The sequence below is a fragment of the Crassostrea angulata genome, chromosome 10 (genome assembly GCF_025612915.1).
Source record: "Crassostrea angulata isolate pt1a10 chromosome 10, ASM2561291v2, whole genome shotgun sequence".
NCBI classification, from domain to species: domain Eukaryota; kingdom Metazoa; phylum Mollusca; class Bivalvia; order Ostreida; family Ostreidae; genus Magallana; species Magallana angulata.
In genome coordinates, this window is record NC_069120.1 from 23,309,998 (window position 1) to 23,329,085 (window position 19,088).

The 19,088-nt window shown below is 33.1% G+C and overlaps 1 protein-coding gene across 4 annotated transcripts in view; it reads right to left on the minus strand.

The window, feature by feature from the left end:
* Positions 1 to 19,088, minus strand: part of LOC128164925 (uncharacterized) — a 93,420-nt gene that overhangs the window by 32,815 nt on the left and 41,517 nt on the right. For 3 of the 4 annotated variants that reach the window (XR_008241005.1, XR_008241006.1, XM_052829035.1), the window contains exons 27-33: positions 15,247 to 15,405; positions 11,957 to 12,118; positions 9,605 to 9,775; positions 1,175 to 1,333; positions 860 to 1,033; positions 303 to 458; positions 36 to 179 (exon numbers count right to left, since the gene is read on the minus strand). Coding sequence is in view for 2 of the 4 variants with exons in the window: in XM_052829035.1 (XP_052684995.1) it covers positions 36 to 179; positions 303 to 458; positions 860 to 1,033; positions 1,175 to 1,333; positions 9,605 to 9,775; positions 11,957 to 12,118; positions 15,247 to 15,405 (1,125 nt within the window). In the remaining 2 variants the exon portion in view is untranslated. The remainder of the gene's footprint in view (positions 1 to 35; positions 180 to 302; positions 459 to 859; positions 1,034 to 1,174; positions 1,334 to 9,604; positions 9,776 to 11,956; positions 12,119 to 15,246; positions 15,406 to 19,088) is intronic. The other variant, XM_052829036.1, reaches the window with a different exon arrangement.

Below are 19,088 nucleotides of genomic sequence, written 5' to 3' on the forward strand. Positions count from 1 at the left end.
ATACTTTACTTCAAACTAAAGAGCGTACTACTTACATTCAGTGCAGGCAGTGCGAGCGTCATTGGATGTTAAGTTGCCTGTACACTCCTGACACATAAAAGTTCCTGAGCCACCTTTGACAAACCCTTCCTTGCAGGCAGTACAGCTATCTTGTCCTTCTAATCCAGCCCCACAGTATACTGTAGCACAGCAGAAAACAAGCATCAACAATATCTAAGTTAATTACAGTACATATATATATATATATATACATTCTCATACAGGGTCATCTATTTCCCTCAAAAATCAACAAATTAACTTACGTTGACATTCTTCTTTTTTGGAAGCACCCTCTGTGCTGGTATTAAGATTGGTTCCACACTGTATGCAAGACTCCTGATGACGGGCTGGCTGGTAATATCCAAAGTCACACAACAGGCAATCTGAACCACTTATGTAGGATCCAGGATCACAGTCCACTGAAGCATGAATATATAAACATATAAAATAACTGCATCATCATATTTGACAAATAACTTATTACAATAAGTTTGTAAAATGTTTGTAAAGTAGTTCATATAATTTTATGCTTATTGTATAAGTGCCCAAAGAGCATGGATTGTTTTTAAAACACATAATTTATAAGGAAACAAAAATGGTATAACGTTAGCTTCTATTTTAAAGCTGTTTTTGTTTTTTGTTTACTTTTGCAACTGTGCTATTTAAAGAAACACTTGCAATGTGCAGTTTTTTTAGCCATGACTTTTCTTATGGCAAATTTCGAGTAAAAATCAAATATTGAGACATACATTATTGAAATTGTGTTAAAATAATTTTTTCATTGAGTTGACAAATTTTTGAATGAAATTGCAATGTGTACAAATAATGCAGTTAGCATCCGATGTCATTCCTCGTCCTGTTGTGGTGAAATTAACAGGACATGCGATACATTCCTCAAACTTCATTGTAAGGTTTCCATTGTTCCAGCTTCCTTTAGGACATCTTTCACACATCATTGATAATTGATTAAAAAATTGTCCTTCGGGACACATGGCTGAAGTAAGGAAGAAAACAACTTTGTTTAAAACATTACTGCTTCCTATTAAATGTGAATAAAACAATGTATTTATTATTATAGAAATCCAAAGAACAAAAAACACCATGCAACTAGAATGATCTAACAAATAAAACTCACGCAGACAACTGTTAGACATTTTCTGCTTTGTGCCATAGTTTTCCTTGCATGATAAACATTTGTCAGTAGATGTTGGCATATCTACTGGCTGATACTTATCCAGCTTACAGTCTGAGCATCCTCCTTCAAAATTTATCTCTTGTCCAGTGGTACATTCATCTAAATGGTACAATTATAACATGTTATGCTACAATATCTTAAATATCAAAATAATGTTTTTCATATGATACACGCAGTTTATCTCCTATTAAGATTTGTCATGATTTGTGTGGACAACACATTTTGGGAAGCATTATTATCAAGAAAGGAAAGAGTTTTTTTATAACAGGATATTTAATGGTCCATTTTTAGATATCACTAGACTTTGACCCGTGCGTGCACGGGTTGACATTGCCTATGGTATCGGGCATGTACAAAATAGATACATCGAAACACCGTATATTGTTGACATTTGCATAACCAATCTTCAAGTCTACAGCAATGCTGTTAATTTCACTACACTCTGCTGAGTTGGAATAATCTAACTGTGTCTCGGGAAAGGCCATTACCACAGTTGAAATGCCTCCCATACCCGTAGTGTAGCAGAAAATTGCAGAATCGCTCCAAAACGATTTTGGAGAAAATTAATAAAGTTGCATTGAAAATAACAGTCAAATTGTTCACAACAAACCATTTTGAAGCTGTAAATACCTTTCTTCGAAAAGTTTTATTCTATAATTGCAGAATTCAACATATTTCAACAACGTTTTTTTACACACCATTCGAAACTCTCGGGATTTTTTATAGTAAATGCACTGTGTTAGAGTTATCTCTCGTAATTTCTTTCATGAACAGAAAAATTTCCAATGGAAATTAACACGCAGTTGTTTTATCGTTTCCAAGTTTATCCATGCAAATGTGATATTGTGGAAACATAAAATAAAGAGCCTCCCGTGATTTAGCATTAATGTAATGCGCATGCGCAAGATTGTAAAATCCAAAAAATTCAGATGATTTCCGGAATATTTTGAGGAATTTTCGTTGATTAATAATTAACAAAGCTTGATTGAGAAAAAATAAAAACAAATTGGTAATCTTCGAGTACCAATGATGTTTAAATTATATAAAACAAAAGACAGTACTCTTCCAGTTTCTCGGTATTAAAGCTAAAAAATTCGAGTTTATTATTTTAATATAGTAGTATAGATTCGTCAGTCTGAAAGAGAACTCTCTCAAGCTCTCTTAATGATTATCTGAATGTCACGAAACACTGGCGGCTAAGATTAAAAGTGACAATCCAATTACAAATTCAATTAATAAATTTTTACAGAAACCCTTTTAGTAATTCAGACCCAATTATCTCAAAATGGTTAAAGTATAAAATTAATCATTATAATCATTTATAAAATACGAAGAAAACTATGAAGTATTTGTCCAACATACTCTTCGTTGACTCAGAACATTGGTATTAAGGTAGCTTGACATACCAATATATTTAAGTTTTACCTATGAATTAACAAATAAAGACCTGCATACTGGTAAAGTCGGGAAAAACTTTCTTATTTAATATATATATTTTTTGTTCTTTTAAACAAATTAACAAATTAGTTCGTCTAATACTGTATAAAGAGACAAATTCGCGCCCGTTATTTTGGCCTCTTTCACTCTCGTTTCTAACTGTCCAATTTAAGACTTGGCGTATTCGAAGGTCTTATGTTATTTCTTCTTTTACACAACTATTTCTGGGCAATTTCAATGTGGAACGAAATTATTTGCAAGTGTAGAAAACGAAAAAAAAACACAGAGCGAGGGGCGAAAATAATTCTGTATACAGTATAACATGTACTAATTTAATATCTAAATATGTGTTCTTATTTTATATTTATTTAACAAGCATTCTGAGAGTATAGCATAAGCAATACACGTCCCCTTTCGGTTTGTATTATTATATGAAAGCTTCGACGCATCCATCTATTTCAAAACTATTATAAACGAGATGTTATGCTTTAATCAGTGATAAAAGAACAGAGGAAATTTAAACTACATAACTGATATGGAAATTAAATAAAAGATGGGTAAAACAATACTTTTTTTTTAATCTCCTGTAAATTCGCCAAATCCTTTAAGTATTTGCTGGTAGTAATTTGTGAAAACAATGCACTTTAAATCAGAATATCATTTATTACCGTCTTCTATATCCCGAATCAACAGACCAACCCGATAACAAACCCGATAGTAATAATAAAAAAACAACCTGTCGATTAAATTTACAACACAATGCTTGACACTATTTTACAGAACTTATTTGATTGTCAGAAACAATAAAAAGACTGGTCCAAGTAATGCACGATATTATTACTGATTACATACTTTCCTCGTTTATTCAATACAATCCGAACCCGATAACGAACCCGAACAATAAAAAATTGGAATATGACAAATTAATTTTCTCGAAAATATGTCAACCGGACGCTACAAAAGCGTAAACTTGATCTGCAGTTTAAAATTTTGAAGCTGTTCAGCGAACTGCATATTATTCCACAAACGCGTAAAGAAAAAAAATATGGAAAACTGAAGTGGGACAGACGGACGGACGGTCGCAGAAGAAAGCTATAGTCCCCTCAGGTGAAACCGGTAGGGGACTGATAAAAAAATATTTATGAAATCCAAATTGTTATTTGTTGATATTTTTTAAACCCTATGTATATATATACTTATAAATTCAGTCAGTTTGCAAATAAACTACAAAATGTCTGCACCAGAGTACTTGCTTACACGTTTGGTATTTCAACGCATGTGTAATGATGTCCGTAAGGTATTATTAAATGTTAACTGATAAGTTATTATTGTGAAATTAATCAAAAACCTAATTTCATTTTCGATAAACAAGCTCGAAATAGCAAAAATGAGAATAAGAAGGTGGACACGCTTTTGCGGATCCAAATCATGGATAGTATCGATCAAAATATTTTTGCAATGAAATATTAAATGATTACGTAAAGAGTGAAAATATTTACTGTGAGCCTATTTAGAGAATACATAGAAGTTAAGATTTTACAAATGTTGAATAAATAAAATGAGTAAATTCGTTTCTTTAATAGGCGATTTTAGTTTTGATACTCATTCGCTTGCGAAGCACGACCTCTAGTGAGAGAATGGAAAAGAACTTTCCAGAACGGGGTAAAAAGAACGCGGATTGAATGAAAAGTGTAGGACGAGTTCATTGTGCATCGCGGGCAGATAACTTGGATCGGAATTCGATTATTACAAAAAGTTATTACATAAATTAGAACAATTTATTAATGGAAAGATTTTCCCAGAACGAATGCCCAGAAACGGGTTGACTAATTGACATCGAAAAGTTACCACCGGGCAGATACTTTGAATCTGATAACTTTGGTTTAAAATATGCATGCAAATAGATAAACTAGCTTGTTTTAATGGCAATGTAAGTAATGTATACGCCAGTAACTATTACTACTTTAATTTCATACTTACACGACACATTTGTTGTAAACCTTAGACAACAAGAGATGTTTGTAAAACACTTATCCCCCCCCCCCCGGAAACATCCACAAAGAAAATGAGCGTAAAATGCAAATATTTTGATTTTTTCCAATTGCAAGTCCAAGGGGCAAACTCTGTCGAAAAATGCTCTATCATACCGAAATCAAACTTGACCTAGATATTATTTAGATTAACCCGTATACCAAATTTCATATCAATATGTGCACCCTCTTGTAAGAAAATGAGCGAAATGAGCGGAAACTGCATATAACTGGAATTTTTCTACGCCCAAGAGCCTTAACTCTGTCGAAATTGCTCGATCGTACCCAACATCACTCTTGAACTAGATATTATCATGATTAACCTGTATACCAAATTTGATTTTAATATGTTCATCCCCTGCAGAGAAAACGAGCGGAAACTGCAAATAACTGAATTATTTCTAGGTTCAAGAGCCATAACACTGTCAAAATTGTTGACATATGTGCCCAATATCAAACTTAACCTAGATTTTATCTATGTATACCAAATTTCATTTCAATAAGTTCATCCTCTGCGAAGAAAATGAGCGGAAACTGCAAATAACTGGAATTTTTCTACGTCCAAGGGTCATAACTCTCTTGAAATTTGCTCGATCGTACCAAATATCGAACTTGACCTAGATATTATGATAAACCTGTATACCAAATATCATTTCAATATGTTCATCCACTTCGAAGAAAATGAGCGGAAACTGCAAATACCTGGAATTTTCTACGTCCAAGGGCCATAACTCTGTCAACAATTGCTTGATAATACCCAATATCGAACTTGAACTAAATAATATCATGATAAACTTGTATACCAAAGTTCATTTCAATATGTTTATTCTCTGCGAAGAAATGAATGGAAACTGTTGGTGGACCGAACGACCGACAGAGTGACCGACCGACCGACAAACAGCAGCAAAGCAATATGCCCTCCCTTCTTTGAAGGAGGCATAATAATTTGTAAACACTAATTATTGTTGAACAGATCATTGTATTCTACGTCTATATGGATAATTGATGTATGCATAAAACGGGGAAGTTTAATGGGAATGCCCCCCTCCCCCTCCAAATTGTTTTTTCAAATCAGTCTTTTATCTGAAATTCTTATTTGGGACAGTAATAGAAATTATATTGAAAATTGAAAAAAGAACCAAATTTAAAGGGAGAGACACTAAATACCCATTCACTGGTTTGAAATTAATACAAATAAAAAACGTTAATTTTTTTCAGTCAGCTGCAACAAACAGGATTAAGGCCACGTTGACTTGAATCTACACTATCGAGGATGCTTCCACTCGAATTTGAGCTTTCCTGGCCTAATAGATTTTGAGAAGAAGATTTTTAAAGATTCCTCTATATATTCCTATGTAAAACTTGATCCCCCATTGTGGCCCACCCTATCCCAGGGACTATGATTTGAAAAAACTTGAATCTACACTACCTGAGGATGCTTCCATTTTAATTTGAGCTTTTCTGGCCTAATAATTTTTGAGAAAAGATTTTTAAAGATTTTCTCTATATATTCCTATGTAAAACTTGATCCCCCTCTTGTGGCCCCTCCCTACCCCTGGGGACCATCATTTGAACAAACCTGAATCTATACTACCTGAGGATGCCTCCATACATGTTTAAGCTTTTCAGGCCGAATAGTTTTTGAATAGAAGATTTTTGAAAAATACCAACAAATTTTCAATAATTCTCAATTATCTCCCCTTTAAAGAGGGCGTGACCCTTCATTTGAACAAACTTGAATCCCATTCACCTAGTGGTGCTTTGTCTTAAATGTTGTTGAAATCTGACCAGTGGTTCTTGAGAAGAAGATGAAAATGTGAAAAGTTTACAACGACGATGACGCCGACAACGCCGACAACGACGACAACGACAGACAACGGAGAAATTGTGATCAGAAAAGTTCACTTGAGCCTTTGGCTCAGGTGAGCTAAAAACTGCAAAAGCTAATACACTTACTAATAGAACAATTATCGACGTTGGTTTGATTAATTTTAAAATTACATTCTTTGAGTGACGCATATGACCTTAAACTATACCCCCAGAAACAGCAACAAGAGGCCCATGGGGCCACATCGCTCACCTGAGCAACAATGGGCGTTCAAAAGATATTGTGCCATATGGTCCCTCGGTAGAAAAACAAAAAATAAATATTGTAAAGTATTCGAATTTTACACTTTTTTTGTATACATGTAATCTTTGACATTGTACCTTCATGAAATACTATTTTTTACCAGAATAAGAAAATTCTACGCAAGATATAAAACTAAACATTTGGTAGAGGTATACTGTTAAGTTGTTAACTTCCAAATCCCTATATTTTCGTTCTCCCCCCCCCCCCCTACTTTGTAAAGCGATCAAAATATATGAGTGCATATAGGTACATTTTTTTCATCAACTACTCAGTACTTACTAGTTATTGTTTAAAAAAAAATAGTTTTTGTTTTTTATTTAAAAAACCCTACATATATAGATGTGAAGAAGAAAATTGTACCTCAATGTACTCAATTTCTCAAATTAAAAACATTCAAAAATTTTATTTGTCTTCTCCATTATAATTAAATGACTGTTAATTACTTTGCGTACAAACCAGGATAATTTTCCGCTGTGATATTCTTAGGAATAGCGATAATTACTTTATCCCCGACACAGAAATGTGTCAGAAATATGGAAACTGTTTTAAAGATGTCGTTTTTATTTACTCGTGTCTGAAAAACTATCAAAATTGATGTAGATTTCACATTATTTATTGTATAAAGAGAGGGAGAGTAGATATATACAGAATACTGTGGAATCATTAAATTTCGTGGGGGCCAATTTTCGTGGATGACTTAAATTTTACAGATTCGTGGGGACGTAATTTCGTGTTTTCATATATATCTACAAAAGGGAATATGACTTTATTACCCTTATTCATCAATTCGTGAAGGATGTTATTTCGTGGATGAGAGGTACCAAATAATTCCACGAAAAATGAGCCACCACGAAATCTAATGATTTCACAGTATCATTCTTTTATTTTTTTTGTACAAGTATTCAACATACTCTAATTCATAGAGATTTTCTAATGTTCAACCAAAATTTCAGCGTCAATTGTAGAATTATAAGCAAGATACAGAGCTCACAGTTCGCCTAGGTTTGATTCATATTTTGTTCACATGAGTTTATTACATTCAGCTTATGATTTTTAACTTGGTATTTCCTATTCAGCATTTAAAATGGAAAAAAAGAATGGCCTAAGATTTTATATTCTTTTATTCACTCAATACCAGTTCACTGGTATTTGAGGTTCAAAATCAGTTTATACCAATGTACACAAACACAATGAAGGATCACATGTACAGTAGGAGTAATAATGACGAAAAAATGTTAAGTTTACAATACAATAAGATGTTAAAGTTGGTTTCTGAACGAACATACTTTGAAAATTTTCTCAATAAATATTGACAAATTTTTTACTTTTTTAATCTTTAGTTTTTAAGATCTGTGTACGAACATAGAATTGTGAGCAAATCTCTGTATCTTGCTTATAATTTGAAGCTTAACACTCAAATATGGTTAGTAAATAGAAATTGAAAACAATTAAACACAAGAAACATTCACTATAACAAATAAAGAACACAATTTATTTTTTCGAAATGAATCATATAGATACATGTATATACCTACATATTTCCGTCAGCAATGTCAAACTTTATTTAAATTGAATAAACTCGAGAAAATGCCGAGCATCGCAACAAAACCTATTGCATTAATCTACCATTACGCAAAAGATAATGCCGATCGAATTACCGGTAGAATGAATTGTATTTCATTATTTTTTGATACATCAGATTTTGCTTAATTTGCGCAGGTAAACAGTTAACTGTTTGATTTACCAAAGTCTCTGTTTGATTTGATACGTAAAAATCACGAAATAATACAGACGATTGTTCCCAGGTTACAAGCAGAAATAATGAAAACGAAACGAAAATCGGAACAAGCTAACACCAACGTCATGTGTGAAAACTGTCAACGCATTGAAATATTTAGCCTCAATTTACTTCACAAAATCGGCAACGATATATTTTGCATGTTTCAAAAATTTCCCTTCATACGCGAACTGTTGCACAACAAGCAAATTCATCATAGTCAGATCGACCCTTTTTCTTATAATGTCATGGCTGCTTTAAACAAAGAACCTCGTTTTAGATGTATGGAATACGAGTCTAGGTAAAATGGGTATGCAAACCCGGGCCGTGGCAAAATAAAAGCCAAGGCAGATCGACAATCGTCAATTCCAAATACGCATTATTTTGCAGCAATATTTACAGCGAATACAAATATTCTAGTCCATCAAATATCCTGATATTTTAATGAGATTGGCAGATTAATATCTGCCAATCTTTGTTTTGCCCAGACCAAGTCTTGCCTACCCATTTTACCGGATGCCGGATTACTGGATGCCGAACCCGAAGCTATTAAACTGATTGAAACACCCATTTCCTTTATTATTATTTTCGTAATAACTCAAATTTGACACAGAATTAGCACTTAATTTTTGCAATTTATATTTTCCTTCCCATAAGGATAATTTATGCTAAACTACGTTGAATTGGAATCAGTAGTTCTTGAGAAGAAGATTTTTAAAAATGCACCCCCCTTTTTCTACAGTTTCAAGGTTTTCTCCGCTTTGAATACAGATCGGACTTTTTTTTTGCAATTTATATTCGCCCTCACATAAGGATGCTTTGTGCCAAATTTGGTTGAAATTGGATAAGCGGTTTTAGAGAAGAAGTTCAAAATGTAAAAAGTTTACAGACGGACAGACAGACGGACAGACGGACAGACGGACGACGGACAAAATGTGATCAGAATAGCTCACTAGAGCTTTCAGCTCAGGTGAGCTAAAAACGAATGTATTTACTAATAGAACAGCTATCAATGCTGGTGGAGTTGATTTTTTCGGTTGTTAATCCAGGAGGACACGCGAGGCAGCTACTAAATACAATAGAATTGTCTTTGAAGAAACCTCTTGGACAAGGTTGACAAGTTTCACTGGCAGCAGACAATATTTCATATCCTTTCGGGCAGTAAACTAGATGAAGAGAAAAATTCTATTTTGTAATACAAGGCTCGTAAAACTCGGTTATGGTAAACTGCAAAGGAACCTAGAAGAATATATCAATAGATTACATCACCCATTTGGATACAATTCTTAAGTAAGACTTTGTGTATACTGTGGAAGCATTAAATTTCGTGAGGGCCAATTTTCGTGGATGCCTTAAATTTTACAGGTTCGTGGGGACGTAATTTCGTGTATTCTTATATATCTAAAAAAGGAAATATGACTTTATTACCCTAATTTATCAATTCGTGGAGAATGTTATTTCGCGGATGAGAGGTACCCACGAATTCCACGAAAATTGAAATTTAATGATTCCACAGTATCTAAAGTTTTCATATAAAACCCTATACTAAAAGGATAGCAATAAGCGCACAAGTTCGAAGAAATGAATAATATATGAATGCTTGAGTAGTATCAAACAAGTTAAACAGTAAAATAAAACAGAACTTCAATCTAAATATATCTACCTAAATCTGGCATCTCTTTAGAGGTACCATAATTAGTGCAAGGAACCAGCTTTGAAGAAATTAAAGATACGCTATAGCAAGATACTGTAAAAGTGGTTATTTATACGTGGAAGAAATTTACACTAGTTATGCGGTAGGCCTAAAACCGCGTAAAATACCCCCGCGCGTATGGTAAAAAACTCAACATTTTAGCGTGATATATCACGCATCTGCATATTTAATACCCACAAGTACTGTTTGACCATAGAAAACGCGTTCTTTATAACCAGCGTAAATTACCACTTTTACAGAATATGCTATGCCAAATAAGAATTTTACTGTGTTTTAAAATATTTGATATCATTTAGTCCTCAATTTGAAGGGTAAGTACCTATTACTGGACTCCAGTAGTGTGTAGGCGGTCATAATTTAAATTCATTGTATTGCAATAGTACAGTATTGAAATACCTCAGAAGACTGTTACCTCTTATTGGTCTAGGATCGTGATTTTACAACTAGGAATATTCAATATATCAAAGTGCTTGCATAGTAATTTCACAAATGTACAACTGTATTTATTAAGAAGGCACTTTTTCTGACCTTTAAGGGTCATAATCTGAACAATTCTTTACACAGTAAAACTCGGTTATAGCGATGTCATAGTGACCAATGGATTTACCTCGTTATATCCGTATAACGAATTCGTTATAATAACTAAAGAGAATTTACTACATACATTATTTCTTTCAACGGATTGTATTTTTTGCCAAAAGAGGCTTTAAAAAATTACAATACTTTGATCTTTAATAATTAGATTGTGAATTGAATTAGAAATTTTTTACGAAAAAAAAAATCATTCAAACTGTTATGCTAAAGGGTAGTGCGTACTTTTTAATTTTTAAAAAAAAAATCGTTATAAAAGTGTCAAATTTTGTTATTATTCACCTCAACGGGACTTAATATCAATTTGCTTTATCCGTAACTTCGTAAGATATTTTGATTTTATAAGATTTGAGAAGAATTTTACCGGGGACTTATAAAAACATCTCTATATCCGAGAATAAATATTTATGTACTAAATATTCAAAAGCTTGGTCCCCACTTGATGAATCTTACTTTTATAAAAGTTTTGTACAGTATTCGTTTATATTTTTGTATTGAGCCCCACCAACAGCAAATATGTGTATATTTGCAAGGTATACGTTTGTTCATGTGCTATTTACAGAAACATTGGCAATTTGTTTGTCTTACACCAATTCCAGTGTCTTTGTCTGTGATAACACTTTGAATCGATAAGTAATTTCCATTTTAATACAATTCATCAATAACTATTTTGATATTCAATTGTTCAATTGCTGAAATTTATATAAATATAAGTAATAAGGAATCATTCAACGAATATCATGTGGTGATCAAATACGAACGGGTGTGATCAATTTTATTACAAAGCATTTGGGCTTTATTGGATTTGATCACCCATGACCGCGTTCGATCACCTCATAATACTTAAAGAATGATTACATATTACTTAAATACATGCATGTGTCATTTATTTAGTCGTTATACATTCAATGATTTTTTGCAACCTAAACATTGATAAATAATTCGAGATCATCTGCTCACATTTACAATCTGTTATGTTGAGCTTTCCTGCAGATTTTTTGCAACCTAAAAATTGATAAATAATTCGAGATCATCTGCTCACATTTACAATCTGTTATGTTGAGCTTTCCTGCAGATTCTGTTGTGTATGTTATTGGACATTTGATACACTCCTCTTGCAGATTTTCTGGTTGATATTCTCCGACTGGACATGGTTCACAAACGTTTGTTGATCTATTACGATACGTTCCCTTGAAACATATAGCTTAAAAAAATGTAACAATAAATTTAGTTTTGTAATTTCCTTTCTTACTTTTGACTACAGTAAAACACGCTTATAGCAAACACGCTTATAATAAATTGACGCTTACAGCGAAGTGAATTTCATTCTTCAAGACTCTATTTCATGTTGTAAACTTGACGGATATAACGAATTACGCTTATAACGAAGTTAAATTGTCCGTCCCTGGGACTTCGTTATAAGCGTGTTTTACTGTATAACAAATTTAAGAAATGTTGCTAATTTTTCGCAACTAAAATGACATGAAATCAATATATTTCAATTATTAAAGACTATTTTGATAAAAAAAAATTTTTTTTTCATATTCCAATTTGATTTAGCTACCGCAGTCAAAATTTCACAAATATACGGTGCATGCATTCTTTGATTGAGTCATAAATTTGCTTGTAAAATTGGAAAACATGTTTCAAATTTAAACGCGCATAAAAAAAAATTCAAAGGGGGATGGTCTTTCCATTGATATCTTAACTAAACTAACTATACCTGTAATACATTTCGCTATGCATGCTAATACATATACATGTATTTAGCTATTGATACTGTTAAAAAAATCAATGCTGCCCTTAAACTTTGCTGCGAAGAAATAGATTGCTTGCATTGAATATATTATGGTCTTTCAACGGAGAACCTTATAAAGATTGGAATGTTTTTTTTCTGCTTTTATTCTTTCTTATTACCTGTTCCCCTTTTTTGTTGGCGGAATTTCTTAGATATAACTAAATAGATATTCCTGACACTTTATATGGTAGATAGTTTTAAAGGGGCATGGCCACGATTTTGGTCAACACCCCCCCCCCCCCCAAATTTTAATGCTTAAAGTGCTTCAGTAAGGCATTGTTAGTAGGCAACCAACATTTGAGTGTCATTTGTTGAGTTATAAGCGAGTTACAGAGCTTACAATTCTTTGCTATGTAAGTAAAACTTTTGTTTACATTTTGAATGTTGAGGTAAAAATTCCAGTTTTAGACCTAAAATGAATGTGTTAACATACGAAACTGTTTATTCATGCAAAAATGAATAAGAAGGGAGATACATCAGCTTTAAAAAGACGTTTACTGGTATATTTAACCTATGTAAACAAAAACAAGTCACGAGCTTTGTTCACATGACAAAGAATTGTGAGCCCTGTATTTTGCTTATAACTCTAAGACTGACTCTCAACTTTTATTTGACAATTAGCAATACATTCTGAAAGCATTGTAAATAATAAAAACAGAAAAATAGAATTTGACAAAAAAACCGTGACCAAGGCCTTAATACCTTAATGCATTTTATTTTATTTTATCAAAACCTTGTCCTTTCCAGATCTCAAAAACGATTAATTACCCGACTGTTGGATTGTAGTCTTATGTACGTAGATGTTTTTAAACTATTTTGTTTGATTCGTAGTAGCTCTGGTTGTCACAGAAAGTACTCCTGATTCGATTTTTTACATTCATTTTTGTTGGGAAACAAAAAATTAATATTTCAGTTCGATGGATTACATAGGACATTTATGCGATGTTAAATAATTTGAAAAAAAAATTAACTTCGATAAGATATCTCAAATAAGTCAGGCAGCTCTCTTTATGTCAAATTTTGTACCCGAGAGATCTGACACACTGTAAGTAACACAAAAGTTCATGATAGTATACATTTGAAGGAAGACCTTTATAACGTTTTTTATTTTGTCAACCGTCACTTCCAGTCCTCACCGGAAGGATTGAAACAAATCAAGATTTAATATTAAGTTTAGTTGTTTTTCTTTGACTGTTTTACTTAGATTAATAAACCATAATGTACACTGGGATGATAGATTTCAATATCATTAAGCACTTACGTTCGTTTGTTTACTGTTCCGTAATTTTAAAAAAATTGTGTCCACGAGATCTCAGAAACGGTGAAAATTTGAACATCCAAACTGTGTGCGTTATTACACCTGTGTATGTAGATGTATTTTAATTAGTTTGTTTAATACGCCCTTCCTTCAAATCGGTAGAACTTAAAAAATTGATTTATTTTTTATTTTTGTAAATTTACATGGAACGATAATTCAGTATAAAACTTTGCATAAGTTATCGATGCGATGTCAAATAAACAAAAAATTCTACATTCGGTGAGATATCTCAAATATCTCATGTTGCTCTCTCTTGTCAAACTTTGTATCCGGGAGATCTCAGAAGCTGTGAAAATGACATGTGGTGATAACGAACATTCGTTCGTCCGAAACATGAAGTGCTAAATAGATAAATACATCAAGTAGTACATAGGTATGCTGCTCGCTAGCGTTTATTTTATTTTACATAAAAACATATTAACAACCCATCTGTCAGCCAAAAATCGTATTATCTGCCATTTTACCTTACTTAAATCATAACCAGCGAGCAAGCTTAGAGTGCCACGCCACCGCATGGTCCTACTATTGAAGCTACCTAATCACATGACCCAAAACCTATTCGAGTACGTATAAAAACCCATCACGCACACAATTTTTATTATTCGAAATCAAAAGTTTAAAGTAAAAATACATAATAGAAGAGTACAAATGGACCTCTAAAAAACCTTAGAGGTAGGATCGGGTGCAATGGATGAGCTCTTTGTCGTAATCGGGGAGAACGAAAAAATACGTAGACAACTGGGGTAATTATTTATGGTTTAACAATAAGTATAAAAAACGCCAGTCAGCTTGCAGTATAAAGCATTAATTATATTGCAGCCGGACAAACAAAAAGCCGCTACAATTTAATACACCTCAACATATTCCCCAAGATATTAGTGGAAAAATTTATGACTACGTGCGTTACTGTAACAATATTACGCTTTTACAAAATTTAAAGCGAGCCATGATACAGATAATTCGTGACATGAAACCACGCTATTCCAATAGTGAACGTGTACTTAAAAAGTATGCATAAACTCATACTTTTTCTGCAAATTTTGATGCTTATTTATAATTCTTTATCGCCCAACCAATCAATAATTTATGGACTCCCACTTGAGTAGAGGGAGCGGTTTTTAATATTCAGTACAACTTTTAAATTGAACGTAACGCGGTTTAAGAAACAAAGCACATCAAAAAGGAATTAATAAATTTGTTATAATTAGATACAAACTTAAGTAGCAATTATCTGCACTTTTGCTTCCATCTCTAGCAGTGGTGATTCCTGCTGGGCATTCCATACAGACATCCTCCAGAATGCTGCGATAATATCCACGTGAACATTTCACACATGTTCCACCTGATTTAAGCTCTGTTCCTTCAGGACAATCTGCTGTTTCAAAACAGAATTGAACAAGAGGCCCATTGGCCACATCGCTCACCTGAGGAACAATAGGTATGATAAAATCAGCTTAATGGAGTCACAATACAAACTATCTGGACAATGTACAATAATAAATGTAGATCCTGCATAAATAAAATCCATTTCCCCTCCTGGATATTCTTATGTTTATAATCATAAGTCCCTTTTCTAACAGGATGGTTTTATAGTCATATCATATGTTGAGTATTGCAGTTCTTAAAAAGATCCTTAACAGTAGTTTATATATTGGATATAAACCTACATCAAACTCTGAACTTTCTTGTGAGGCCAAAGATTTGTCTTGGGGCCAAAGTCTTAACAATTATAAAGAATCATATGGCTGATTAGTTTCTGAGAGAAGATTTTTAAAGATTTACTCTATATATTCCTTTATTAAACTTTGACACCCCCATTGTGGCCCAAACCTACCCCCTTGAGTCATGATTTTCACAACTTTGTATCTACACTACCTGAGAATGCTTCCACACAAGTTTCAGCTTTCCTGGCTGATTAGTTTTTGAGAAGATTTTGAAGGATTTTCTCTATATATTCCTATGTAAAACTTCGACCCGACCCCTCACTGTGGCCCAAAGCTACCCCCGGGGGTCATGATTTTCACAACTTTGAATCTACAATACCTGAGGATGCTTTCACACAAGTTTCAGCTTTCATGGTTGATTAGTTTCTGAGAAGAAGATTTTTAAAGATTAACTCTATATATTCATATGTTAAACTTCGACCCCCTCATTGTGGCCCCACCCTACCCCTGGGGGTCATGATTTTCATAACTTTGTATCTACACTACCTGAGAATGCTTCCACAAACGTTTCAGCTTTCCTGGCTGATTGGTTTCTGAGAAAATGATTTTTAAAGATTTACTATATATATATATCTACGTAAAACTTCGACCCCCCCCCCCCCCCAGTGTGGCCCCACCCTACCCCCGGGGGTCATGTTTTTTTCACCTTTGTATCTACACTACCTGAGGATGCTTCCACACAAGTTGCAGCTTTCCTGGTTCTATGGTTCATGAGAAGAAGATTTTTGAAAAATTCTCTAAAGTTTTCACAAATTCCTAATTATCTCCTTTTGTAATACGGGCGTCCTATACTCGGCACTAAATGGGCTCAATCATTAAAAGCTTAGCTTTAAATGATAAATATACATTCTAGCAATACATATACAAAAGAAAATATGTATGTTTAAATGCTAGTTTGTTTGTTATCACCTCTCAGACGGGTGTACCCCTTTGCGAAAAATATTGACAATTATGAAATTTGCCGGACGTCCGTTTTTCCTAAAAATAATTACCAATTTTGGGAAAATTAGAACTGAACATACAAAATAGAGTATAAATATTTATTTAAGCCATATCTCATCAATAATTTTGCGCAAATTTTTGTAAGTAAGTACGCTTTATGGACCTGGTGTATCAAAATAGAATACAAAAATGCAATGCTAGTATCGCGTTTGGTAATTTTTTTTACTATTTTATGGACTCAAACTTAAATTCATGGTGTTTATTCAATAGATTGACATCTTAGAAAAAAGATTTGGTAAAATAAATTATATGTTGACGGATTACTTTTCACGCTATAAGCTCTAAACTAAACTTCGTAAAAATCACATTTCGCTACAGTTTTCTGCCTAGATCTGTCACCAATGTTAGATAGCATTTAAACATTAATTAATTGACACTTGATTAAATTCAAAATAGCTTCTGTCTCTAAATTTAAACCGGTTTTAGTAAAAGAAAAAGAAAAATTCGGGGGGGGGGGGGGTCAAAACAAAGAAGATATAAGCATACCTAAGATCCTGGTTAATCAGAAACTTTGTTTTTCATTTTACTTTAACAGAATCGAGTTTCTCAACATTAATCATTTCTATCTCTCATAGAATACATATATTACCATTTAATTGCTTATTATTGCCATTGTTTACAACAGCGATGTAGAGCAAAATCAATACCGGGTATCAAAAACGCTTTGTAAAAGTCGAACCAATATTGTAAAATCCGTATTATGACGTAGTGCGATACTCGGACTACTTTAATTTTCACAACTTTGAATTCCCCCAAGGCTAAGGATGCTTTGTTACAAGTTTGGTCGAAATTGGCCCAGTGGTTCTTGAGAAGATGTTGAAAATGTGAAAAGTTTACAGACAGACGGACGACAGACAAAATGAGATCAGAATAGCTCATTTGAGCTATCAGCTCAGATGAACTAAAAATTACAAGAGAGAATAAAGAACACATACAATGAAGATCTATGAAAAACAGAAACAACAGACGTTTGAAAACTAACTTATTTGATTACTAAGTATATATTTAAGTCAATATCTAAAACTTGCAAATCACTTTTAAATATTCTATAGTCTGTCCCTATTTGATGATTTTCAATAAAAGTACACTTACCCTGTAGTGGCATTTCTCTACCTCTTGTGTGCAAGTTATTTTTCTATCAGATATGTAGACATGCAAGATAAATATGTTGACAAACAAATTTGTTATGTCGACATGCAACATAACTATGTTTACATGCAAGAAAACTGCAATCAATTAAGAATGATTAAAAATCTCAACAAATCTTAAATATCGTTTACATGTGACATCCAAGATGATATGTGCTACTTATTTATGTCGACATGCAACTTATTAATATGAACATGCAAGATAAATATGCTGACATGCAACTTATTTATGTGAACATGCAACGTAATGATGTTCACATGCCACTTATTTAAGACGACATGCAACTTAGTTATGTACTCATGCTACTTATTTATGTCAACATGCAACTTAGTTATATTGACATGCGAAATAAATATGTTGACATGCAACTTATAAGTTGCATGTGAACATAATTAAGTTGCATGTTAACATACCTTAGTTGCATATCGACATAAATAAGTTGAATGTCGACATAAAGAAGTTGCATGTTACAAAAATACGTTGCATGTCCACATAAACAAGTTGCGACATAAAAAAGTAGCATTTAACATTCCGGATGTAACATATGGGCGATAAATGAGATTTTTTAAAAAATATTTCTTATTCGATTGCAATTTTCTGGCATGCCAACAAAGTAATGCTGCATATTGACATAACTATCTTGCATGTCATTATATTTATCTTGCATGTCGAAATATTTAATAGAAAAATAACTTGATACAAGGGGCAGAGATACGCCACCATACATACCCGTGAAAGAAATACAGTTGAAATCGATAAAAGGGAACATATCAAATACATCTTTATGAAACAATTATCATTTTTCACTCACAAAAATTCACAGGAGCGAAAACAATTTTTTACGGAGATTTATAATGGGAGATGTTTACAACCTTTCTCCATTCGGAAGTACTCGGGATACCTCGCGCAATTTTTCAACGTTATCATCCGGGCTTATTTATGGCTGATGTAATTCAAAATCCTCGTGGACTTTCTATTTTGGGAAGTGTATTGAAACCTGATGCGGTAGAGGGGGCGTTTCAAAACAGATAATTTGGACATTTTTCATATTAGGGGATGAATGTAGTTTGAGCACAAAGATATTTATGAATATCAAAATATCAAGCAAAACGTGGTGAAAGCAAAAACCCGGGACAGAGTGAAGTAGATTTTTTCGAAACGGAAAAGTCTCAAATTCCGAAAT